Here is a 26,494-nt window from a genome sequence, read left to right as displayed (position 1 = left end):
AGACATGTAGATTAAGACATTCCAAATAAAATATTTATTAGGTTCTTATACATTCCAAAAATTATAACATGCCATCCACATGCACTTCAGTACTTAGTGCATTAATGCACATACACGCATAACAGACTTAGGCTGGGCACAAGCCGGGTGCAAGCACCTACGCTTCTCTTCCACCACTTGTATGCACAAAACAAAAGAGCCAATAAACCAGCTTATACCACGTCATCGACCATCTCACCCACTAGATAAGTTTTAATGTAGAGAATCTTTTAGTGATCTCAATCTTTAAAATACCTTATCTCCTGAAACATAGGTCGGATTGCCGATCCGTTTAAAGCATATTACTGGAAAAAAATGTGTTTAACAAAATGAGATCCAAGAAGGCTATATTTTGATGAAGTTTTAGGATCGTAACGAAGTTACGTCCATGTAAGTTATCCAGTTACACTTTGTGTTATACTGCAATTACAACTTGGATTATAGTTGTGATTCAGAAATAGTCGAGTTACAACATGTTGAACAACAAAATTATAACATGGTAGACACTCTAGTTATGATAACATTGTTACAAGATGGTAGACACTACTTACGATAATACATTGTCTAATGAATACTAATTACAATATGGTAGACACTCTAGTTACAATATGGAGAACACTCTAGTTACAATATGATAGACAATCTAGTTATAATACACATGATCAAGGGTGGACTAATTACAACATGATAGACACTCTAGTTATAATATATTGAATAATATAGTTACAACATGGTAGACAATCTAGTTACGATATGTATGATCGTGTGTGAACTAGTTACAACATGGTATACTCTCTAGTTACAACAAAGTTAATTGCAATATGATCGCAATTAGTTACAATCAGTCAGGCTGGACAGATAAGTTGCAATCTTGCTATGCATATAGTTGTAACCGTTTTATGCCTATAGTTACAAGGGGTAGTTACAATCAGTCTATGCTTATAGTTGTAACCCTTCTATACACGTAGTTGCAACTGGTCACAATCACTGCTCACGAGGTGGGAACGTGCTTGGTCATCCAGTGGACCTGTAGGGTAGGTGGGTGGGAGCAGGTGGGGCTCGCTCGCACATCAAAGTCTGGTTGATTGCTCGGTCAGGCATGCGCATGGCTTGTGCGCATTCTGCTGGCACGTACCTGCATAATATATATATATATATATATATAGGAAAACTAGTCTGTACTCTCAGAAGTACATACTCCCTACTATGATATACCACATAAATGAACTAAATATACTCTTTTGTCACTATAAGTATACTTATATACTCATTCTAAGATACTCCAATGTGAACTACATGAAAAAATAGAAAAGAAGTCCATCAATTTTATTAGATTTTGATAATACCTTTGTATTTGTACATAAAATGTAATACACTAAAAAAATATGTATAAACCACCTAAAAATCTATACATACCATTTAGATGATCTTATATACTCATATACTCCATGTATATACCATTTTATCACATGAGATACTCCCTATGTAATAAGATACGTATGTGGGAGTACATACTCCAGGGAGTACCAAATATGCTTATATATATATATATAAACATACTGTGTTGCTATCCTGTGTCTATGTGCAGCGTATGTGCAGCATGCGTACAGGCACAGAATAGCAACTCACGAGTTGCAACTCGCCGTATACTGTATTGTAACTACCCACTGGCCCAGCGCGCTCCCCTCCACCTACCCCGTGGGCCCACTGTATGACCTAGCACGTTCCCACCTCGTGAACAGCGATTTACATCCAGTTACAACTAGGTGTATAGATGAGTTACAACATGTAGTATAGAATGATTGCAACTACAGATAGAGCGATTACAACCATTAGTTGCAACAACAAACAGAGCGGTTACAACTATATGCATGTTGTAACTAGATTGTCTACCATGTTGTAAGTGTAGTGTTCACCATATTGTAACTGTTTTAAGTTGCATGATGCAATTAATTTGATTTTATTTTTTCATGTTGCAACTGTACTGCTTGACCATGTTGCAACTGTAGTGTTCAGTATGTTGTATCTAAAGAGTTCACCATGTTGTAACTAAAGTGCCTACCACCACCAGAGAATACTGCAGTTCACCATATTGTAACTACGATGTTCACCATGTTGTAACTGCAATGTTCCCCATGTTGTAACTATGTGAACGTAACTCCTTTATAATTCTAAAACTTCATCAAAATATAGTCTTGATGGATCTTATTTTGTTAAACGCATTTTTTTCCAATAATATGCATCAACCAGATCGAGAATCGGATCTATGGTTCTAGAGATATTGCATGTTAACGATTCGAATCAACAAAAGATTCTCCGCATGCAACGCTCTGGCGGGTGGATGATAGGTGACGTGGCACAAGCTGGTTGGCTAGCTCATGTTGTTTGGTGCATGTTGGAGGCTGAGTTGTAACTCAGAGTTGTAACTGGTCTATAAAACAAGTTATAACTCACAATTCTTCAGATTGTAACTGGCGGTTGCGGGATGTGCGCAGCGCGAATGGTAGCTACGCATAGGCACCGAATAGCCTATATATATATATAAGCTACTCTATCATCGGATGCTTCGATGGTGATGTGCCATCGAAGTCATCTTTGATAGAAAGGTCTTAATATCATGTGGTGTTGAGGCTGCTCTTGTCATCACTACTGCAGCCACCGTCCTCCACCTTGATGTTGTCGCCCTCATCATCTTTACCATCCTCGTCGCTACTATTGTCTTCCTCATCCAGCTCTGCCTTATCCTCAGGGTCCTCATCATTGTCCTTGGGGTCCTCGTCATCCTCGGGAACCTCCTCCTCAGGCTTTGCATCATCATCGTTCTCGGGCTACTCATCGACGTCAATCTCAGCCACCTCCTTCAGATCTTCTTTAGGCTCGGCTTCAATATCAGGCACCTCTTCCTCCTCTTCTTTGGGCTTGGCGTTGGCTTGGGCACCTCCTCCACAACCTCCTTAGGGTCCTACGCTTCTTTCTCAACCCCCACCAACGGATCCTTGGCCAACACCTCCTCGCCGTCATATCCCAAGTCAGCGAAGAGAGCCACCGCCCAGTTCGACCTGCTGATCGCGGTCGAAGAAAAGCGTAGGCAAGGGCTAGCTGAACAACAACAGAGGAGGCTACTTGAGTGGGTATGGTGATGATGAGGAGGAAGTAAGCTATATGGATTCTTTTCTTTTTCTTCGGTTAGTGAGAGAACAGGCTAGCACACATTAGAAGTTGCAATGGAGAAGATTAGAACTCTGGATTAATACGACAGTCGTGATTATCGAGTAGCTCAAGTGGAAGAAGAGGAACGTTTGATCGGTCCTTAGTCGTACCTGACGTGTTAAGCTGACTGGAGCTGGAGGTCAAGCTCTAGAAAGTCTAAATTGAACTGGAGTTAGAAAAAAAAAAGTTCACTATTATGTTACTTAGTATATTTTCGATGATGAGAAAGTTACCACGGTTGACCCCTGGCTCAGACCTCGGTTGACCATCTGCGCCTGCCCCACTGGCCCGCGCAGCGCTGTCTCCCGGAGCAGTGGCGGCTCCGGCGCCGCCTTGAAGTAGTAGCACGTGAACCAGCACCCGGCGACGAGGAGCACGGCGGTGGCGACGGAGCCCCAGAAGTAGCCGGCGAAGACGTACAGCGCGACGGCCACGGCAATGGCCGCCCACCACAGGAGGAGGAGCTTCGCGCAGCGGTCCGACCGCGCGGTGCTCGCGTCTGGACGCACCAGGACGATATCCCACGCGCCGTTCCGGCGAGCTCCGTCCATGGACGCCGTGCAGCCGCGTAGGTGCTGGAAAGTTAGCTGGCTAGTGGTGGTTGGGCATCTGGTTGAGCATGTCTGTCCGTATATATACTATGTTTGGCAAGATTGCAACAGGCTCATAATCTATGGCAAATTGCGCAATAATGGTTGGGTAGGACGCTTAAAATTTTATGGTCAATTTGGAGAAGATGGGGAGGGACGATGTGCAGATGAGTTGGAAACTACGAGTAAGAAGGAGAATCAATCAAGACTACTTGATGAGGAAGTAACTAAGGACATCCTCGCTGACCATGTTTAATTGTTTAACGCAAGTTGCATTTTGTTTTAGGATTAGCGGCAAATTATCAGCGTTTGGTATAGCAGTTCTTCCGGGGGAGTGCCAATCGTTACGCGGTGTTCTTGGGGAAGCTACTAGTTGGTGGGATCAATTTGGGTGATAAATTATACCATGCAGGCGATCGACTAAGAATTGAACTCGTAGTTAAAAAACTTGAGAAAATTGCACCACAAGTCCCAAGTTTGGACCTTACTTCCGCTTCGGTCCTTGATATTGCAAATTCGTTTGGCGGGCATACTTTCTAAGTGGCGGCAAAACCAGATTGAGTGGCTCTACCGCAACCCTTCTGCCCCCTCGGTGCTTCACAATGATATATACCACAGCTTCTACAGTACAAGGTGGGTTTAAAGGTCAACCATGTGTGTGAAGTTAAAGGTCAACCGTGCGCACCTGACAACAGATCGAGGGATCAAATACTTGATATTGAACCCGGAAAAATAAAACATACTTGATATTGCAAAGATGTACCAAGATTTGAAGAGTATGTTTTGGTGGAAGAAAACGGAGTGGGACATAGCGGAACATGTTCGATTTGTGCCATGTACATCAGAAGAACTATAGCCGTTGTACTAAAAGAGTGATTTCCGAAAACCAAATCGGTTTATGATGCCATGAGCGGCAATCTTCAAATGATTAAAGTAACCACTAAGCAGATGAATGGTGGTAACAAAGTTAACAAAAAATGTGTACTCTCTCTGTTTCAGAAATATAAGGTGTTTTACAATTTGAATGGTCCGACAGCTTTTACCACTAATTTATAAACACTATTTAGACTTTTACATGAACTAGTTACATGCCTGTACATTATAATGAGAGAAAAAAATTCGCTAGATAAAATAGTTGACGGGTGAAACACGTGCATTGCAATAAAAATAATAATGCATAAATATCACAACTTGAGGAATTAAAGCACAAAATTGAGAAGGAAAATATCAACTGTATAAGAAATGCCAGTATCTTGACTAAGAATGAACGGACCACCATTTAAAACAAATGCTAAAAGCCTTAAGCACATCCTCCTGCTACTTCTCCGGTGCTTTCATTTTATCTTCTTTGTGTACTCATTATGTTGCCTTATCTTCGTCAAAATTTCAAATCCTGCACAATCACCTAAAGTCTTCATGCTCATACTGAAATTTGCATACTTGTGGTGATATGCGAGATTGTGTGATCTTAATAAGAAAACACTAACCTCAAACTCATAACCGAAATAATCTCAACAAAGATGTGGCATTATGAGTTCATAATATTGTTGTGTTTCAAACGACTGACTCGAATATAGGATATATGTACAATAAAAGTGTCAGGAGTGCAAAGTCCTACGGCACAAAAGGTACCAGCCTGACATAGCCAATGTAAGACCCCCATTACCGAAATCTCTTATGCCTCCTGCATCAATTTTTGAATTACGTAGCTGATACGCACAGTATAACAGTCGTACTATCATAGTCAGACTTCATATATTATAAGGCTCAGTATACAAAAGGTTACAAACCGTATTGTATATTACAAGCTTGGCCTAGCGGCCAACAAAATACACAGCAGAACAAAAGCCCAAGCCACAAGCAGTGAGGGTGCGAATGTGACTTTAGAGACTACTCTTCATCCCCAGCTTCACCTCTGGTGAAGTCGGCATCGGCTTCTTCATCTAAATGATAGCAAGAGTGAGTATGGAAGGTAATCAGCAAGCCCTATACTACTTCAAAGTATTAATAGATGCATACAGGGGTATTTCAAGGGCAAGGCTTTACGGTTTTAGTTTTAGCGTAAAGCAGTTTTATGCAGGTGGTCAGTGGCATCATCAGCTAATGACTTTAAAACAGTTCACGTAGTTCAAAAACCAGTAACAAGCTTTATATGGGGTTTTTTGATCCTGGGAGGGGCTACACCTTACTCCGCATTCCCTATTATCACATTTGGTGTACCTCTAGTACCACACAGCTTCTAGCGGATCAAGCTAGGAACCACATCACATGGACATCTAGTCCACACACTCACTCATCAAGACATAAACATCCGGAGTCTATTCAAGTGTGACCATGCCTTCGCACATCCATGACCGTGGACACGGCTATTTGAATAGATTTACACTGTGTAGAGGTTGTACAGCTTTACCCACACGATATGCTTAGCCTTCAACCGTAGCCAGTGGAGGAGCGAATCATACCGAGATCCCTCAAACACCTTTCCTACTGGGCCTTTCCATGAGACACGCCAAGTACCAGAACTGCATGTTCTGAAGGCCAGCTTCTCTTTTTAAGCCTAGGCCAGTTCCTGAAACCTCCAAATAGCGGGACAGATGGACTCTTGGATGCTCGCTGCTCTCAGCCTCCTGGTATGATGCCTAACTCAGTTCGGTGAAGGAAAAGTTAAGTCTTGCCCATACAGAATGTATGGTTGCACGGGGTGACTAAGCATGACGGCGCAAGACTCGGTCCTTAAGCGGTCGGTCTAGGCATCTTCATTAGCAATGAATACCTCCAGGTAACCCAAGCCCTCAAGAGCATCCTCCCCAGAGGACCACTCTGTCTGCCCGCGCCAAAACAGTTTTCACCTATTTTTACACATCTCCCATCAAATCACATACGACATCAAAGATTTCACAACCATCGCGGGATTCACAACCATCAACGATTCCTGGTATATGAGTTAATATTGATCATGGTAAATCATCATCTCCAAGGAGATGCATTTTAAACGCGACATCTCCGAAAAGACGTATTCAATCCTAAGCATGCTAGATATCAATGCATTGTCCATTGTTATTATAGTTAACAATAGGTAATCCTAGGGTGATATGTATAGTGGATGCTAACATTTACGGCATGGCAAGTGTTTAATAGGATTAACTAGTGCAAGTGGTATGTAAAAGCGCAATACATAGCACATGTGATAATAGGTCAAGTTTTAGTTGTTCATGCAGATTATTTGAAAACATAGGTTCAATATGATCAAGGAATTAGGACTTTTCTTCATGGAGTTTTCCTCGAAGTCTTGGTTGAAATTGGGGTCTTCCTCATTTCTGACACTTCCTACGCAGAACTCGCAAAAGTCGTGCTTTTCTTCAGTTATAACCACAATCAATAAAGAGCTATACTAGATGTCACATCCCAAATTCTATAATCGCATGATTAAGCTTAATCATGCATCATTAGCGTCATAATTATTTTTGAGGTAAATTATTTTGGCGTACTAGAGCACTTTGCTTGAAATCAATTAGATGAGAGAAAGAAATTCGAGAGAGAAAAGAATTAAATTCGCAGTTAAAATAGACCTCTTTCTCTCTAACATGTGGGACCCACCCGGCCCCACCACCTGCTCCCTCCACTTGGGCAGCAGCCCCACCTGCTCCCTCACTCCCACTCATGTGCCTTTCTCCTCTCCCAACCAGCCAAAGCTAGGGAGCAAGAGCTCACTCTCCCTCTCATTCCCTCTCTCCTTTCTCCCTCAAATCCGCACTCTAGGAGCCGAATCAAGGTATGCATGTGGTACCATTGCGATCACAAGCTCACAAGCATTCCATTCCTCCAATTTATTTGCTCATTCCTGAAAGATTTGAGCCGATTTTGATGTCTTTTGGTGTTAGGGTTGAAAAGTGAAGAACACCGGAGTTCTTCGATTTCCCATCTCCTTCTCCCGGCGGTCCCCAACCTCGGAAAAGCACCTTGGTAAGTCCTCTATGCTTCCCATGGCTTGGATATGCATTTGGTTGGTCGAAATCTGAATTTGAAGCTAGGTGGTGAAGTTTGGGCATTTTTGGATGTTTTAGACCTAATTTGAGCAATTAGATGAATTTGAGTTAGGAATGGAGTTTCTAGGTTGTTAAATGAGTTCTAGAACCCTTGAACTAGCTCAAACATGTTCCCTTTTGGTTTGGAGAAGGTCGCAATTCGTTCCGGGCATTTTTCCCCTCAAAATAGTCCAGTTCTGGAGCTTTCCCGGAGTATCCGGGCTTCCCCGGAGTCTCCGATAACCGAGAGGGTGCTGCCGGAGAGTCTCCCGGAGTCTCCGGTACCCCGGAGTATCCGGCCTTCACCGGAGTATCCGGATGCATTGTTCATCAGCCTCTGCTGATAACTTGTAAAATTCATAATTAATTCATACGAAGTCCAAAAATTAAGAAAACCAATTTTGTTGGTTTTATAATAAACTAATATATCTATTAAAAATATCCCCAGCCATTAAATGTCAAATTAAATTTTTGAGGCTAATTAATTAGGTTTAAGCTTCATTAATTCACCATTAATTCTTTACAAGTCCAAAATGGATGAAACTAATTTTGCTAGTCTTCTTATGACTTGTTCTAGCTAGGAAAAATATTTTCCTACATTTTAAAGCATATTTTCATGGCATTTCATCATTTGCACCTTATCGCTTAGATTGTTGCATTTCATTTATGCTTATCATTGCACGCGTTATGTTTCTTAGAACACGCCGATCCATCGATCCCGGAGACCGAGGTCAATCCCGAGGTGCCACACCTTTGTGAACCAGTGCATCAAGGCAAGCAACTAACATATTTCACCCATGTCAAATTTGGAAGTCTCAATTGATGAATATGCTTATGTATGTATGCATGTGTCGGATACCCTTGGGTAGAACCTATGCCGATTGCATCTTTCTACCTTGGTCTATTGTTCAAGTAATTTCCTTGTAGCCTAGAGATGGTGTTATGTCTAGGTACGAGTACTATATACATGCTTAGCAATGCTTAGGTCTTTCGGTAGAAGTCGAACGACGGTGTTTTCTGTTGTTTGTGAGTATAAGGATTACTATTGATTACAAATACATGCTGTTGGTGAGGTGGTTGGTGAGTGATGAGTATGAGACGAGATGTGGGCTGTGTTAGGGGTGTCGTCTGCCTCGGTGGAAAGTCCAGGGGGCAGGTCGGGAGAGGAAACCCGAGCACCATAGACCGCTTGCATCGTTTAAGGCCGTCCGTCGATACTGTTGGCTTTAGCACTTACCTTACTCACCACATGCCGATCTAATGATAAGGCGAGCCGAATACCTTCGCAGCTATGGCTTTGTGGGCGTGAACATCGACGGTGTGAGCGAGCGGGCTTGTAAGTGGTACTAGTTTGCTTCGGGAGTAGTTCTAGTATCGTCGCGCCGAGCGATGCATGCCCCACACGGTTGAGGCTGGTTGGGAAAGGTTGTCACGGGTACCCCCTTGTGTGCACTTTAGCGGGTGGCACAAGCCGTATGGTCCTCGTGTCGTGTGGATCCAGGAGTATCCCCCTGCAGGGTGTATAAACAGTTCGAACTGCCGCGCTCTCGGTCATGAGCATGCTATTGTTTCATCTGTATCGGTCGTAGAGGTTCGTTGTGGATTTGTGGTTCAGGTTTGTGGTGGTGGTATGGACATGGTGGTTATGTGGGTCTGGTCAGAGTTGGTACTTGTTATACTTTTGATACACATGTTGATTACAATTACTTATGTTCAGTTGGTGATGCAAGGTAGTGTCATATATGTTGGTCAAGTTAGTTGCACACACATATGTCTAGGTTGCTTACCGCTTTAATTCACTTAACTATGTTTAATCCTTGCTACCAGCTAATGCATGATCCTTGGAGTTGAGCTATGTATATGTGCTCTATATTGTGTAAGACTTGTGAGTACCTTCGTACTCAGGGTGCTGCTCTTAAGTTGATGCAGGTTCGCAGGTCAGCGAGGAAGAGGCGGTGTTTGGCTACTTTGTGCCTGCCGATCAGGGTGGCGGGCAGGAGTAGCACACTCTACTCTGAACTCAGTGTTTTGGTATGGAATCTAAGGGCATGTGGCTACATATCCTTTTGTTGTATAGTTTATTTTCTTCCGCTACGTAGTCTCTTTTGTTAGTTAGGAGTTTAAGGGTTTTGTCTCCTCCTAGCTCGCTTTTGTTGTAAATTGTTCAAATCAGTTGCATGCTTAATATTTGTAATATAAATGTTTATTACTTGCTCTTTATTAAGCTATGTTGTGATGCACTATGTTGGAGGCATGTGTTCCGATCCTTGGGCACAAAACACGTACCGGGACTGCCAGAATGATATTCGGGTTAATCATCGAGGTTGGATTATGAATAATGATCTACCTGATGATTAATATGAATACTGTTTGGACGGGTCCTCACACTAGAGATCAAATAGCACCAAATAGAAAGTCAAAGGAGCCCTAATAGATATCACAATGTGACAAATGAGTAGATCTTGATTTAAGACGAATTTTAGTGAAAGAATCGCTGAAATTGGAGCCAGAACGGAGAAGTTACCACTCCCAGAAGATTTAATCAGGAAATTACAAAATGGTATTGTTCATAGGTGGGACCCATAGGTGGGGCCCACATGAACAGGAGCTAGGTGGGACCCACATGAACAATAATTAATTGGGCCAAAATGGGCTTGGATTGGGCCAATTCTGGGCCTAGATAGGTCGAACCATGCTTGGGCTGCACAGTACTGGGCTACACAATACTAGCCCACTCGGTTTGGACTGATTGGCTAACGTGCCACAGAGGTAGGCCGATCCACTAAGCGGCCCATTTGGCGACTGGGCAAAGGAGAGGGAATTTGGCTGACGACGAGGAATCCTACAGCGACACGCTAGAGAAAGCTCGCTAGAGGGAGGGTCTCGTTGGAGTTCATCGATGGGAGTTCGACGCCGGGCTTCTACTCAACATGGCAGACTCGGCTGGGAGCACCTCGATGGCGGCCGGCGGCGAATGCGGTGCCAGATCACGGTCAAAGAGGAGACTACGGTGTAGCGCAATTTTGGCAGCACCTCCCTTGCACGGGGAGGTGCAAACCTACAAGAAAAAGGGGCCATTGGCATCCCGGCATCACGGCGCGATGGCTAGGGACAAGACAGGGCGAGGAACACGCCGGCGGCGACAGCTACACGGCAGCGAAGAGCAAGCTCACGGCGGCGCGTGGCATCTAGCTGAGAGAGGGGCACGGGGACACCTACATGCTATCTAGGAGGGTGCAAGAGGGCTAGGAATGCTGACCGGGGGATGAACAATGGTGGGTTGGTCGCGGTGACTGGTGGTTTGTCAAAGAGGCAGCGGCGAATGGCTCGGCTCCGTTGCACGGACGGCTCACGTCGGCTTCCGATGGACGGGTGGCGGCACAAGGATGGTGTCGAGCTCCTATGGCTCCTCGGTAGCAAGTCGACGGCAAAATGATGACGATGAGGATGCAGCAGCGGCAATGGCGATGGTGGGAGCGTGAAGTGAGGCATGATGGAGACAGAGAGAGAGAGAGAGAGAGAGAGAGAGGTAGTGGCTGGGCTCTATTTATAGAGGGGAGGGAGAGTTGGAGAGAGACGATGCGGGTTGCTGGCGTCACGGGACGTCAGCGGCGATGTGGCGGCCGATGCCCACCTTGTTTCCCAGAGCATGGGTGGGCTCTGCGCTGTCCATGCACAAGTGGGGTGCGGAAGTCACACGTGTAGAGGCAAGGGCAGCAGAGAGAGACAGAGGGAGGGAGAGAGAAGAGAGAGGGTGGAGAAAGGGGAAGCCGGTCGTGGGATTTTTCACAGAGGGAACGGAAGCTGGCAGTGAGTACGATGCGCTGGAAAGGGAAGGAGGGAGGAGAGGAAGAGGAGGCGTGCGAGCGACCGTCGGATGAACGACGCATGGACGGCCAAGGGTGCGTGGGCGTGCACAAGCCGTCCAGTGCGGCGAGCTGGGGCGTGTGTGGCGCGCGGGAGAAAGAAAGAGGAGAGAGAAAGCGGCTGGTGGGCTGCATTGTTGGGCTGCGTAGGAGAAAGAAAGGGGAAGGGAGCCGGCCAAGCAAGTTAGAGGAGAAAGAAACCGGTCTGGGAGAGAAATAGAAGGAGAAAAAGAAAGAGAGAAAGAAAAAGGTTTCAGAATAATTCAAATTGGAGAATTTGAATTTGGTTTCTACTTTGGATTCAGATCAACTTCAGTTTTAACTTGGATCTTGAGACTTTCTAAGATGATTTGAATCAAAGGATCCGAACTCGAATCTGGATTTGTGCTTAATAGAATATACGAGTAGAACTGAAATTGAGAGATATTCAATTTCAAATCTCCACACAAAGAACCACAAAAATCTCAACTAATGCATATGATCCATATTAAAGCAGAGATTATTTTGAAACTGATTCTAGTGCATTTTTGGGAATACCTATTCAACTTGACACCCTTAACACACATATGAATGCATACATACATACACACATAGTCCCTTAACTTTAATTACCTTAATTAATCATAAAAAGTTTTAATTTGGAGTGAACTTGGTGATTAATCAGCATGCTTAAACTCAGGATGTTACAGCCAATCTGTATCCCTAAATCATGCACGTCTAATGTCCTACAGGAAGAAATTTCACTCTATTCATCATAGGTTGTCAATAGACACAACAATTATTGCTGAAGCAGAAGTGAAAAGAAGTGTACTTGACACCAAAAATATTATGCAATGCATTGAATGATTTGATGTAGCCTTCTCAAACATCCCATTCATACACACTGCCTCCACCTGGTAAAAAATGACCTGAAACCTGCATGATCCACAAAATGAAATACAGCAGGTCACACTTGACCCCAAGAGATTCTTTCACATGGTCAATTCATCAAACACATTGCCAACAAATTTCGTAGAAAAGTAATAATATTCAATGAGAAAAATATGCATGTAGTGATTCCTCCACGCATAACCATGGATCACCTTTTCGGTCTTCAAGATCACGAGATGCCCACATGCAAATAGAACATAGGAAGATGTGGTTGCATTTGGCCAAAACCCCTTGAGTACCATCCTCCCCAAAATCCCCACCGCCTCCACACAAAACCCATTCTGCATGCAGCCCGCAATGATTGCATTCCACTTAGCCACATCCCTCTCAGGCATCCGCTCAAACAGCATGATCGAACCTCTACCTTCTCGGCTCTTGTGTACCCTGACACCAGTGTGGTCCAAGAGACCATGTTCCTCTCAGTCAAACCGTCGAACAGCTTACGCGCAAAAAAAAAGGCGCTGCAAGACTTATGCTAACTTTTAGAATAAGTGTGGTGCCCAGATGAACTTGGGGAGCATTCAACATCAGCTATTTGTTGTTGAAGAATATATTATTAGATCATACATATGGAATACTGACCAATTTCAAGTTAAGAATATTGCGACGGCTGAAAAAATAGTATGCCTTGATCTAGCTAATCAATCATGAATCAGCATTACCAGATTTCTTTCCTTGAAAAAGTAGCTATGCACTAACTCAGAAGGATTTCAATATTTTATGGGCAATGGAATCTGACTATATATTGAAAGTATAATTGTGGGAAGAGAAATATCAAACTGCAATGTAACATAAACACAAACAAAGTACCTGTTTGTAAATACGTGCATTCCATTCTTGCTTACTGGAGACATTACACTTAAACAGCTGTTGCCTTGTAGCTACAACATCTGGATTCCAGTAAGCATAAGGTTCTCTATCCAACCATTTCACCCTCTTGTTGCCACTGTCCAATTCCATCTGTAGAGCATCCCATGGCATTATGTTGATCTCAGGATTATCATCACAAACAATTATTTAACTACTTGTGTTTCATCTGAACATCAAAGCACAACAAAAAGAACAGACTCAATTCTTTGGTGTAGTATCACTATGAACCTCAATTCTACACTTGGCTAGCTCCTAAATACATAAGCATCAAAATTTTCAATGATCTTTTGTTTTGCATTTGTTTCTCACTGCATTCACTGTGTTATCAACAAGGAATGCAGTGAATACTGATATAACCATGCAGATGCACCAAAAAGCATAACTAATTTTGAGACAAAAAGAAAAGGAAGCTAGGAGTAGTTGCTTACCAGCCCCAGAAGGACCAGTTCGGGAAGACGATATCGAACGTGTCCTCGTCGCCGTAGTAGCGGAAGAGTGTCGGCATGATGGTGGCGCTCTCCCCCTCGTACTGGTCAGCACGTACGACGGGCCAGTTGACGCAGTTGAACATCAGGTCGAGGTCTAGCACGCGTCCAGGGTAGTGATGGAGCAGCTAGAGGATGCCCCACATGGTGAAGAGGTCACGCGTCTGGAATGCTGGCATGATGCGCTCGACGTAGGCGCGCCCCTGGATCACGATGAGGTGGAAGTTGGCGGCGATGCGCGCGGTCCACCATCACGCGGGTGATCCCCCTCCCCCCCCCCCCCATTGCGCCATGGGTGGAGGTCAACATAAAGCCATGGGATCGGCGTCAACCGGAAGGAGGATGCATCGATTGGAGAGTGGATGAGAGGGGCAGCATCGTAGTAAAGAACTTTGAGGGTGGCATGGGAGCGAAGAACATCGGCTGCCCTATGGAGTGGATTGGAAGGGAGGTGTGGGCCTCGCGAAGGAGGCCCCCGAGCCTATGCCAACAGGCCTCGCGAAGATGGGCGGCCGCGGCACCAAGGATGAGGACATAGCGGCGGCGGATGGAGATGCGTGTGGAGGGAAAGAGTGGATAACAGATTCGGAGCTTCCTGTGACGGAGGGCTCCCCTGCCTCTCCGATCCTCCCGTTCCCCGCCACAGCATTGACCCCAAGCTCCTTCGTGTGCCTCACCAAATTTGCCAAGGCAACGCGGGATGCGACGCCAGCGCACGGGAGACATGTGCAGTCGCTGAGAGGACGCACAGTGTAGGGGAGAGGCATGAAGAAGTGGCTAAGGGGAGGGGCGGTGCGGGGATGCGGCACGGTGCCGGTTTGTGGTGGCGGGGAGTGGCGCTCAATGCAGATTAGGGTCGGGTGGTGCGGGATGAGGAAACTTGTGAGACGTGGTTCGAAGGGTGTTCTGCCAGCACGGGACTCGCGTGGGGCCATGGGGCTCAGTACTCGGGAGGGTGCTAGACTGTGAGGAACCGTCCAAATAGTATTCTAATTAATCATCAGGGGGATCATTATTCATAATCACAACCTCGACGATTAACCAAAATACCATTCCGGTAGTCCCGGCACGTGTTTTGTGCCCAGGATCGGAACACATGCCTTCCAACTCAAATATCACAACACAGTTTAATAGAGAGCAAATAATTAAACTGGATTACCATTATTAAACATGCAACTGCTTCCACAATTTACAACAAAAGATGAACAACAACAGCTAAGCAGCGGAAGAAAAACCTATACAACAAAAGAATATGGAGCCGTATGCCCTTAGGCTCCATACCACAAGCGCCGGAGTTCGGAGTAGAAGGTGCTACTCCTGCCCGCCACCCTGATCGGCAGGCACAAAGTAGCCGAACACAGCCTCTTCCTCGCCAACCTGCGAACCTGAAAGCAACTTAAGGGCAGCACCCCTTAGTACGAAGGTACTAGCAAGTCTTACACAGTATGAGTATATATATTCTCGACTCCAAGGATCATGCATTTGAAGCTGTAGCAAGGATTAAGACATGTTTAAGTTCATTAAGCGGTAAGCAACCTAGACTCTAGGTGTAAGCAACTGACTTAACCAACCACCGACTCAAACCCTGCCAACCAACTGATCAGAACAGATATATGAACAACAAGTGTATAAAAGCAAACCATTCCCACCAAACCACCAACCACATACCGACCAAACCACCCCAATCCAACCATGCCACAGCCCACATCGAAACTCTACGACCAAAACATGGTCGCTCGGTGGAGATAAGCGATAGCGATGCTCATGACCGAGAGCGCGGCAGTTCGAACTGATTATACACCCTGCAGGGGATACTCCTGGACCCACACGACACAGGAACCATACGGCTTGTGCCACCCGCTAAGATGCACACAAGGGGGTACCCGTGACAACCTTTCCCAACCAGGCCCAACCATGTGGATCAACCATAGCTCGGCGAGGCGGTATTAGAACTACTCCCCGAGCAAACTAATACCGCTAAAAGCCCGGACTCAAACCGGACTCACACCGTCTATGACGAGGCCCACATGACCACGTCTGCGAAGGTAATCAGCTCGCCTACCATTATATCAGCATGTGGTGAGTAAGGTATGTGCTAAAGCCGACTACACCGATGATCGGTGCTTAACCGGTGCAAGCGGTCTACGGTGTTCGGGTTCCCTCCCCGAACTGCCTGAGGACTCCTCGTGAGCAGATGACACCCCTAACACCGCCCACACCTCGTCTCAACTCACCACTCACCAAACCGACTCATCATCAACACAACCATAAGTGTGAACAAGTAATAAGTCCTAGGCTCGCGACAACGGTGGACGCCGTCGTCGACTTCTACCGGAAAACCTAAGTACCACTAAGCATAGCGAACTAAAATTAGACCTCGATGACACCACTAGGCTCCTAGGAACAACACATGACACGTGACCGAAATGGGATAATGCATCGGCTTAGGTTCTACCCAACTCAGTACCCGACACATGCAATGTATACATAAGCGTAGATAACATATTAAATTTTCAAGTAGACACGGTGCAATATGAACGATGCTTGCCTTGCTGCCCTGGATCAGAAAGGTGGGACGCCTCACGATCGCCCACGGCCTCCGGGATCGACGGATCGGCGTTCACTATAGAGAGCAACGCGTGCAATGTAATGAGCATGTATGAAATGCGATCATATAAGAAAAATATGCTCCACAATACATGACAATATTTTTCCCAGATCACACTATCCAAACCAGAATTTTCCAAGTGGTCTCATAAAGTTTGGAGTTCGTACGAATTAACTACGAATTTTACAAGCTATCAGCTATCAGGAAAGCCTGATAAACCGTGCTCGGGGTGCCCGGGATGAACAGTACTCGCGGGGTACTCGGGATAAACAGTACCCGGAGTGCTGGGGCGAACAGTACCGGGGGTGCTCGGGTGAACAGTACCCGAGGTGCTCGGTGAACAGTACCCAGAGGATGAACAGTACGAGGGTTGCTCGGGTGAACAGTACCCGGGAGTGCTGGGGGGGGGGGGTTGAACCGTGCTCGGGTGCTTTGGGTGAACCGTGCTCAGGTGCTCGGGGTGAAGAGTGCTCGGGTGCTCGGATGCTCGGGGTGAACAGTGGGTGCTCGGTGAACAGTACCCGGAGGTGCTCGAGGTGAACTGTGCTCGGGTGAACAGTACCGGGGTGCTCGGATGAACAGTATCCGGGGTGCTCGGGTGAACAGTACCCGGGTGCTCGGGTGAACAGTACTTGAGCGCTACAGTAAAATCAGGATCGTGCAGCTTCAGAATAGCAGCTATTACGAAGGGAAAAACTAGACTAAACTAACATGGGAGTCTCTCTAAATCAAAGGTAAAAATGCCTAGAAGGGTCTAGAGGGTCTAGACTTTGCTCAAACGTCTAGCAACATGATTCCTAACTCAAATCCACATAAATCCTCATATGTTCCCAGACTGAAGAACTTTACAACCCTAGTTCCAGATTCAAGATCTATCCAACCAAAAATGAGCATACTTGCCATGGGAGCCTAGCAGACTCACCCAAGGTCCTTTGCTGAGATTGGTGACCGCCAGTTGAAGGAGGAAACGATGGAAAATAGCTTGGAGAAGAGTGGAAAAACTGCTGCTTCCTTGCTTCACCCAAAGAACACCAAACAAGTTCAGAACCAGCTCGAATTCCTTCGGGGAAACTGAAAATGAATTGGATGGACGAGTAGTCCTTGAGCTGGTGGTCACGTGAGTACCACATACGTACCTTGATCTTGCTCCCAGAGGTAGGGATCCAAAAGGGGAAAAAAAAGGGAGCCTAAGAGAGAGAGTGAGAGACAGCCAACTCCAACTTGCTTCCTCAAAAAGCCTTATCTGGTGGAGTGGGTGAGTAGTACGTATGGGCAAGTTTCTTCTTTTTAGGGGGAGAGAGAGTGTTGTTGCCCAGCTATAGAGAGATATTTTCCACCCAAGTAGACCCCATTTACCTAGAGGAAAGTCCAGACTTACTTCTACCTCCTTTATTTCTCTTAGTTTTCCTTCTCCCACCTCATTGATTCAAAGTGAAGTGCTCCAGTGACCTAAACTGGAACATGAGACTGAAATTGCATGTTTTAGGATTAAAACACACAATTACGGATTTCAGGACGTGACATAGACCCACGCGAGAGGGCGTGACATTCTCAATATTATATTTAATTTTTTATTAACATGTAGCTACAGTAATTGATGGCTGAATTTGTAGAGACCGCATCTTATAAAAATTAACTTCTTCAACAGAGGGAGTATTTAACACAAATCGAAGTTCTAGATGATGTGTCACAAAGGATCAAGTCAGACCAAGCAAATCAGTTTCACAAAGGATCAAGTCAGACCAAGCAAATCAATTTATTTCAAGATTTTAGAGATCGTTTTGCAAACTGTAGTGGGCATTTGGCAGGGATTCTGACACCCGTTTATAGCTAGAAACGGCAGATCCATGCCAAACAGTTGGGCGTCGTGGCGTTTAGAAACAGAAACTATGGAATCATTTCTCATTTTTACACCGGAAAGGAGGAACATGCAAAACATGGTTTCACACCAGAATCGCCTCCATCCTTTCCTACCTCCCATTTTCTTCACAAGTAATAATGCGCTTCTGCCACTGGCAAAAAAAATCATGACCGAGACCAGCGTTTTGTTCCTCGGCCCGCCTTACCTGGAACCTCGCTTGCCGGACCTCCGGCGGCACCCGACCAGATCTGGCACAGGATCTCGCCGCCTCTCTGCTCCCCACTATTTTGATATTATACATGGCCTGTCGCTGCTCCCGTCAGCGGAGGGGAGCTCCACCAGAGCAGTAATGGCGGATTTTGTTCATTTTTCGCTATGTGAGTGGAGGGAGAATAGAGATCTAAATGTATCAGGGCAAGGTGGGTTTTGCTTCTATCCGTCCGTCCTCTGTCCCGTCCTGAGATTTGGTGAATTTTTTTCTTATCCCGCTCCGTCTCATGGTTCTAACTTTGACCTAATCTGTCCTAGCCTGCTCTGTTTAAAATCATCAAAAGTTCTAAATCAAATTTAATTAGAAGATAACAGCTGCCACAACATACAAATCAATAAAAAGTAATATCTAAGATTCACAGGAACTAACATAATATAACAATAGTTACATACATATGTTAGTTTAATAAAAAAAATTATTACAAGAGAATAAACTTCTTAATAAACCCACTAAACATACGTATAATATATACTCTATGACGGAGCAGACCTCAAGGCCGCCCCCGCCCACCTTGACTGGTGCACCGCCTCAACTTGTCCCAACAATAATTAAAATAATAATAAACTCACCCCAATCAAGATAGGTGAGTAGGGACTTAGGCCTTAAGGGAGAAAAAGCTATGTAAAACTTGCAGGCCTACATATATTTATGATGACTATTAAAGATATAGCTACAATAAATAAATATATATATATACATAGCTTTTTCAGTAATAATGTGGCAACTTTACGTTAAATTCAACTTGGGTCACAGTACGTTTTCACGTCTGCGATTTTCAGGTTATCTAAACTGAACTAATTTATATGACACACACACACATATAACCTGATCACACATAAATGGATAACCTGCTATCAAATATGGCAAACCTGATCGCACATAAATGGAGCGCAGGCCTTGCACGTATATTAATATGACACATGAGTCCGCCCTGTTTGGAGTTAATTATTACAGAGTTATCTAAACTGAACTGAATTAACCGTTATTTGCTGCATTACCACTGAACTAATTTATGCGACACACACGCCCTCCATCTCCAGTGCAAGGCCTGTTCACAGCATGTATGTCCTTGTCCTTGTGGGTATCAGCTGTGATGGAAAAAATTCAAAATTAGACAATATATATGAGTATATTTATCGAAATAAATATGCGTATTCATATTTACGAATTTAGCATCCGTATTCAGCATACGGTGTATCAAAAATTTATTTTCAGTACATGATGTAAAAAAAGCATTTTCGGCACATCGTGTGCCAAATACGGCACTGCTGGCCGTCACGTCACATCGCTTTATGCTTTTGACTTTATTCCTTTGCGCTTTATTCAGCCGGCCGGTTTTATTCCTTTGCACTTTATTCCTTCAGCCGGCTGTTGCTGCTCCGCTGCTCGTTTTATTCGTTCGCGTTTGCATACTGGCTCGCTTGCATGCAGCCTATAAAATGTCTCGAGCAAAAGGGCAGCAGCAGCTGAGCAAAAGCGCAGCAGTAGCGCAGCAAGGTGGAGTAGTGCAAGGAGAGGAGGAGTAGCAGTGTTCGGCATTTAGCAGCGAGGAGGAGCAACAACGCTAGGAGAGGATTGCCTTCCATAAAAATAAGTACGTAGATTATGTATGTAATTAATATTTAGATTAATAAATGTAATTAGAGTAAGTAGAGTATTTATTCCGTTCGAATACATTGGTTAAATGGCATTAAGTTGATAAATTAGAGTACGTAAAATATTTACATAATTTATGATCTCGTAATAGTAATTATGATCTCGTAATAGTAATTATGATCTCGTAACAGAATCTACCACAGTGTAACCGTAATTATGATCTCACGATAGGCATGATAACCGGAGTTACGATCACGTCACAGGCATCGTAACCGGAGTTACGAACCCACCAGAAAAGCAGTTATGATCCCGCCATAGGCATGATAATGGGAGTTATGATCCCGTCACATGCATGAATTTATGAAAGTGGAGAGAAAAAATAGAGCTTTGAAGCAAATTAACAGAACTAATTTGATTAATTAGCTTTATCACTTAGGTTAATGTATAGGACATAATTAGCTATTTATCGTACTTACATCTAAGTAGTTATTTGCCCATTTACGTTTGTTTAGCAGAGACGTTATGACTATCCATATTTATTATGGAGAACGTCCCACTATTTTGCATGGGAAGCTCGTATCAATTCAGAACTGCCAGCATATATAGAGAGTACGATTGAGCTACCTATTGATTTAGATGGCTTAAAATCACATGTTATGAGCCTTTTGCATGTGAACCAGCAGTCCTATAATGTTGTCCTAAATGATGTGCAGCCACGGCTTGTGCCAAATAGCTCGGTCATTGTCCATACGTTGTTCAATTTTAGAAGAAACAACGCATGAGTTTTGTACTCACGTAAGGCATTGGAGGAGAACTTTGAAATAGGGGTGTACGTAAACATAGTATCACGACTGGTGTAAGGTGAAGCGGTGACTAGCGTGGAAGGATCAGACCACCATGTGATGCATGATGAGGAGGGAGGGCATGTCGGGGAGGGCAGTTCCGGTACAGAGGGACCTGGAGTTGACCCTACTGAGGTAGATGCAGGATGCATGGATGATGAAGCCGGTGGTAGCGGGGATGAAGAAGGTGCTGACAACGATGACCCGGTGCCGGCAATCCAGTACTATTATGGTGCTGGGCTGCTAGATTGTACCATCATTGAGTATAACACCTTATCTAACTGGGAATACTAGAATAGTGACATCCAGGTAGGACAACAGTTTCGAAACAGGGAGGAGGTCATCCACTTTATCAGCAACTATGATGTAATCACAAGAAGGAACCACAACTACGCCCGGTCTAACCCTACAGAGTATGAGGTCAGATGTATCAAGTACCCGAATTGTCCTTACTTCGTACGAGCACATAAGCCAAAGTACGAGAACTATTTTGGGCTAAGTAGACACACCCCACATACATGCAGCGAAGAGGTTGTTAGGAATATGAGCCACGCCGTTGATGCGAGGTTCATAGCCTAAGTCCTCATCACCCTTATTGGCATGAACATATGTTTATCGCCAAAATCCATTATGGAGGAGGTGCAGACTAAGACGGGTATGCTAATCAATTACCACACCACATGGTGAGCGAAGCAGAAGGCGTTGAAGATGTTGTTTGGAAGTTTCAAAGAGTCTTACAACTATGCCCCGATGCTGCTGTAGAAGATTGCCATGACGAATCCAGGGACTCGGTGGGCCATGGCGGATGAGCCGGTCAGGATGGAGGATGGGTCATACAGTAACACTAACCGATACCTCATTAGGTTTTCGGGTCCTTTGCCCAATGTATCGAAGCTTTCAGACATTGCAAGCCGGTTGTATGTGTGGATGTCACATTTCTTAGCGGCAAGTACCATAGTAACCTTATGACAACGATGGTGGTAGATGCAAATAATCAGATCATTGCTCTAGCGTTTGCAATGGTTGAGAGTGAGAATAGTGATAGTTGATTGTGGTTCCTCAGCTTGGTGAGGACACGTGTCGTTGGCAATAGGGAACGAGTTTGCAACATCTCAGACCGCAACAAGGGCCTCTTGCATGTGTTGGACGTGCTGCATGACACCACAAACTACTCCATTGTATGGCCTGATGTTGAGAGAAGATGGTGCATGCGACACTTGGGTGCGAACCTGTACTCAAGGTACCACAACAAGGGTCTTGTAAAGAGGTTCAAAGGGTTGTGTCTTCAGAACCAGCAGGCGAAGTTCAACGAGATATGACGAGAGTTAAATGAGACCACTCATAAGATGATGGCAGAGCAGGAAGCACAGGAGGACCATCTGCGGACGCAAATGATGGGGGGGCAAACCATCATTAGCTATTCACGTGCTACATTTAGCCAGTGGATAGCGGAAAAGCCGGTGAAGCATTGGGCCCTAATCCATGACACTCACGATCGAGGGGTCTAAGTGGGTATCTTATCCCAGAGCACGACGCACGGATCCTAGGAGGCCTAGAGCCACGAGGCTGCAAGGTGACATGGATGCAGCAAATGCTATTGATGGACTACACAAGTGCAAAATATGCAAACAATCTGGCAATGACAGGAGGACTTGTCCGACCCGGTGGTAAACTATCAAGCTATGATCGAACTGTATTGTATTAGAGTTGTTGCAATTTAGTTTGTTTTATGAAGTTAATCGCAGACATGGTTTGTATTGTAAATTGTTATTCACCTATTAGTTGTTGTACATATTTTGTAATAGTTGTTGTCTTACGTTGTTTTTTTATTGAACCATGAGGGTTAAAATCATTGGCATGGCTCACGTTCATCTTCCTGAGCTTCTTCAGCTACAGTACGCCGAGAACCACAGGGGAAGGATGATTTTCACAGGGCAATAGGTACAACGATAATACGTGATTTCCAATTGGCCTAATAACTTGGTACTTACTCAATAAATGTATTGGATACCTTTGCAGTTAGTTCCATTACGTTCTAGGAGTGTGCACAAGATTAAGGAGTTAGACCCTCGATTCCACGAGCCACTCGCATGGGTAGGACTACTACCGTTCGCTCTCATGATGGCCGAAGCTCCCATGGAGGGCAGTAGAAGGACTCCCCTCCTGTTGATTGAGGCGTCACTACTCACAATTCTTGTCGACCACTGGCATTTTGAGACGCACACGTTCCACTTTCCTTGTGGAGAGATGATCATAACTTTGCGGGACATGGCCATGCTGACCGGGCTGCCGATCAAGGGCACCCTGTTAGTACTTTCGTGACCAGCAAAGGAGCAGTGGAAGAGTTATATTGAGACAAGGTAATTATTTGTTATGTAATGCACTTCATATATTCTAGTGTTATTCATGCTTCATTGAGTCTCTACATCTTGTAGGTTTGGTGCAATATGATATGAAGGATGTTGGGCTCTCCATATCATGGATTCATGGGCTACCACAGTTCGGCCCATGCCCACCGGATGCAGATGATGATACAATTATGCAGCATTACGAGGTGTACTTGTACACCATGCTGGGAGGCATCATGTTCTGCAACATGGCAGACGATTATGTACTTCCTCATATTGTATGGTTAGCGGGTCAGCTCGTGTTACGTCCTTACGAGCCGACATCTTACAGTTGGGGATCTGCTGTGTTGGTTGCTACGTACAAAGGATTGTGTGTCGCAACCCAACGATCAAAGAAGATGGGCTCTATTTCAGGTATGCCTACACCTTTTACAGCTTTGGAGCTGGGAGTACCTCCCAGTTTGTCGATCGTGGGTGAGAAAGAGCTACTATCCAGTCCCCATCTCTGATGGCATTGTAGATGATATGAGACCTATGATGGGGTATCAGTGGATTCATGCCAGGTTGAGATGGATTTACCAGCAAGACCATGGTAACTACTCTCGGGTGATCAGTGACCTGGACGTCCTTAGCGCCGATCTCGTGAAGTGGGATCCATGGCATATGGAACGAGTGGCCGAAATTGCGACTGGAGACCTCATCGCATCCTCTTGTTTTCATGACTTAGACTTATGGATGACCAGATGCTTCTTGATGTACATGAACAATGTGGAAGTATATTCTCCTGAGCGTGTACAGAGGAAGTTCGGTCATCGATAGTTGGTGCCAGTACCTCCCCCACGAGACGCTGGTCGGGCACACAAGTAAGTGTGTTATTGTATGAACCATTATTACGTTAGGTGATCTATGTTACGAAATTATAATTGTTTATGTCACGTACAAGAGGAGCGCACAGGGGAACGCAGGCACGCTTAACTAGTCTAAGATTAATGCGGAGCACATGAACAGGTGGACGGAGTCAGGCGTAGTGAATGTCGTCGTTCCTGTGGGACAGTACGACGACAGCATATACTGAAAGTACCTTTTGTGGTACCGTTCCTGCACGCGTGCCACCTTACTCAACGGACTCGTACCGCGGGCCCCCAAACCCTTCCCCGAGGATTGTGCCTGTCTTCTCATGTGATGGTAAGTGATGTTGTACTTCTAACGATTTTAATTAGTTACATATCCATATTACTGACATGACCCTCATCAAATATAGACCGAAGCGGGGTACAAAATACATACGCAGGCAGAGCAAGCATGTGGGGAAGCAAGTGGGTCATCAACACGGAGGGATCGGGACCCTCTTTAGGACTACATGAGGATGAGAGGGTCTCGCCTGTTGTCCGAGTTACGTGGTCTAGATGGTTGTGCCCCGTGTTCGAGGGGTACGACGTACCAGCCATGGACGCGTCTCGTGCCTCCCACAGCTGGCACTCATCTAACCTGTGAGGCACAATCACGGGAGGCACCTTCGTCTTCGGCCCATCATGTGCCACGTTCTTGTGCTGAAGCTGAGGAGTTCACGGAGGCTCCTGATCCTGAGCAATGTACACTGGGTTCCTAACTCCATCAGTGGATACAACCTCCTCAGACTACACAAACACCTCCACCAGTAGTATCAAATCATCACGAGGACATCAATGACTACACGCAGCAGACGCCAACCTGGAGCGGCACACAAGATTTTGACTGGGCTGCTGCATTGCAGGTGGGCAGCTTCACCGAGCTACTAAGCGGCCAGTACCCCAATATGCTGATGCACCTGGGGGTTCACAGTGGTACCAGCATGATGAGACTTCGGCAATCCAAACTCCATCGAAGCACGTACTACCGGTGTCCACACTTCTGCATAAGGATCCTACATCATGGTACATGCAGGGCCGAGTTAGCAGTTCTGGATACACGTTTGGTGGAGGTGTAACACGACACGGCGATGATGATGATGAAGAGTAAGGGCACACGTGGCAAGGGTCAATGCAGGCCATTGGGATGAGGGCCACACAACCGCCAAACACTTACACTCCTTGGGATTGCGTGCGGCGTCGTCGTCGTTAATAAGCCAGTGCAATGGTTCGGTGCACTTGTACTTGTTAATGACACATGTGTTATTCACTATATTGTGTACTCATCTGTACTATATCTTATACACTATAGTGTTAAAGTAATTACATTTAATTTACATAATATTTATCAAATAATTAGGACACATAACTTATTTATGAGTTACTTATTAAGCATTTGTACATATTAATTATGATATTTAATACATGTTTAATGTTTATTAAAATAAACAGAGATTCATGCTTTGGTGCAAAGCAAGAACGTCGCAGTCAAAGATCAATACATATATGATGGGATATTTTAGTACAGCCTATTCATGGACACCTACAACGATCGATATAGCACTAAATGTCTCCTTACAGGTTATGCATGGAGGGAAAGATGATCTCTTCAATAAGAGCAACCTAATCCAAATTGTGTCCAAATTGCATGCAAGACCACCATGTTCTGCGTTGACCGCTTCGCTCCTACATGTAACAACCGACAACCTTAGGGCTCTCTTGCACGAGCACCGCCAAATATACCTCAGGGTGTGCAAACTAGCCGACTATCCTTCTGTGCTAGGTTTCTGTATGAGGCAAAGAAGGATGACGATGTTGCCCGACTAGTATGCATCCCACATACAGGTTCGTCATTTTCTATTTGGTTACCCTACTTATCTTATTGTCATTTATTCGAATGCTCCTCTTCCGCGTTAAGCGTTCCCAGAAGATGCAGAGTTGATCAACAAAGAAATCACACATTTCTTGGTGATGCATATGCTCTTCGGTGGGGGTGTGATACCTGGTTTGCGTAGAAGACGATGAAGATCAGCAAACCTAAGGGGTACAAGAGCGCCCTCTACTAT

The 26,494-nt window shown here is 45.0% G+C and overlaps 1 protein-coding gene and 1 pseudogene across 1 annotated transcript; both read right to left on the bottom strand.

Moving 5' to 3' along the window:
• Positions 1-2,877: 2,877 nt before the first annotated feature.
• LOC133906574 (uncharacterized) lies at positions 2,878-3,835 on the bottom strand. Its single transcript, XM_062348517.1, has 2 exons — positions 3,483-3,835; positions 2,878-3,405 (listed from the first exon to the last, which is right to left on the bottom strand). The coding sequence occupies exons 1-2, from the start codon at positions 3,798-3,800 to the stop codon at positions 3,397-3,399; spliced, it is 327 nt and encodes a 108-aa protein (XP_062204501.1). The 5' UTR covers positions 3,801-3,835; the 3' UTR covers positions 2,878-3,396.
• An 8,756-nt stretch (positions 3,836-12,591) lies between these two features.
• LOC133905985 (uncharacterized) lies at positions 12,592-14,260 on the bottom strand (annotated as a pseudogene).
• Between the last annotated feature and the right edge of the window lie 12,234 nt (positions 14,261-26,494).

The sequence above is a fragment of the Phragmites australis genome, chromosome 23, assembly GCF_958298935.1.
Source record: "Phragmites australis chromosome 23, lpPhrAust1.1, whole genome shotgun sequence".
NCBI lineage: Eukaryota > Viridiplantae > Streptophyta > Magnoliopsida > Poales > Poaceae > Phragmites > Phragmites australis.
This window is presented reverse-complemented; position numbering and strand designations above follow the sequence as displayed.

Coding starts and splice junctions, on each gene's coding strand:
- LOC133906574 (XM_062348517.1), bottom strand. CDS start 3,800: ATGGACGGAGCTCGCCGGAACGGCGCGTGGGATATCGTCCTGGTGCGT.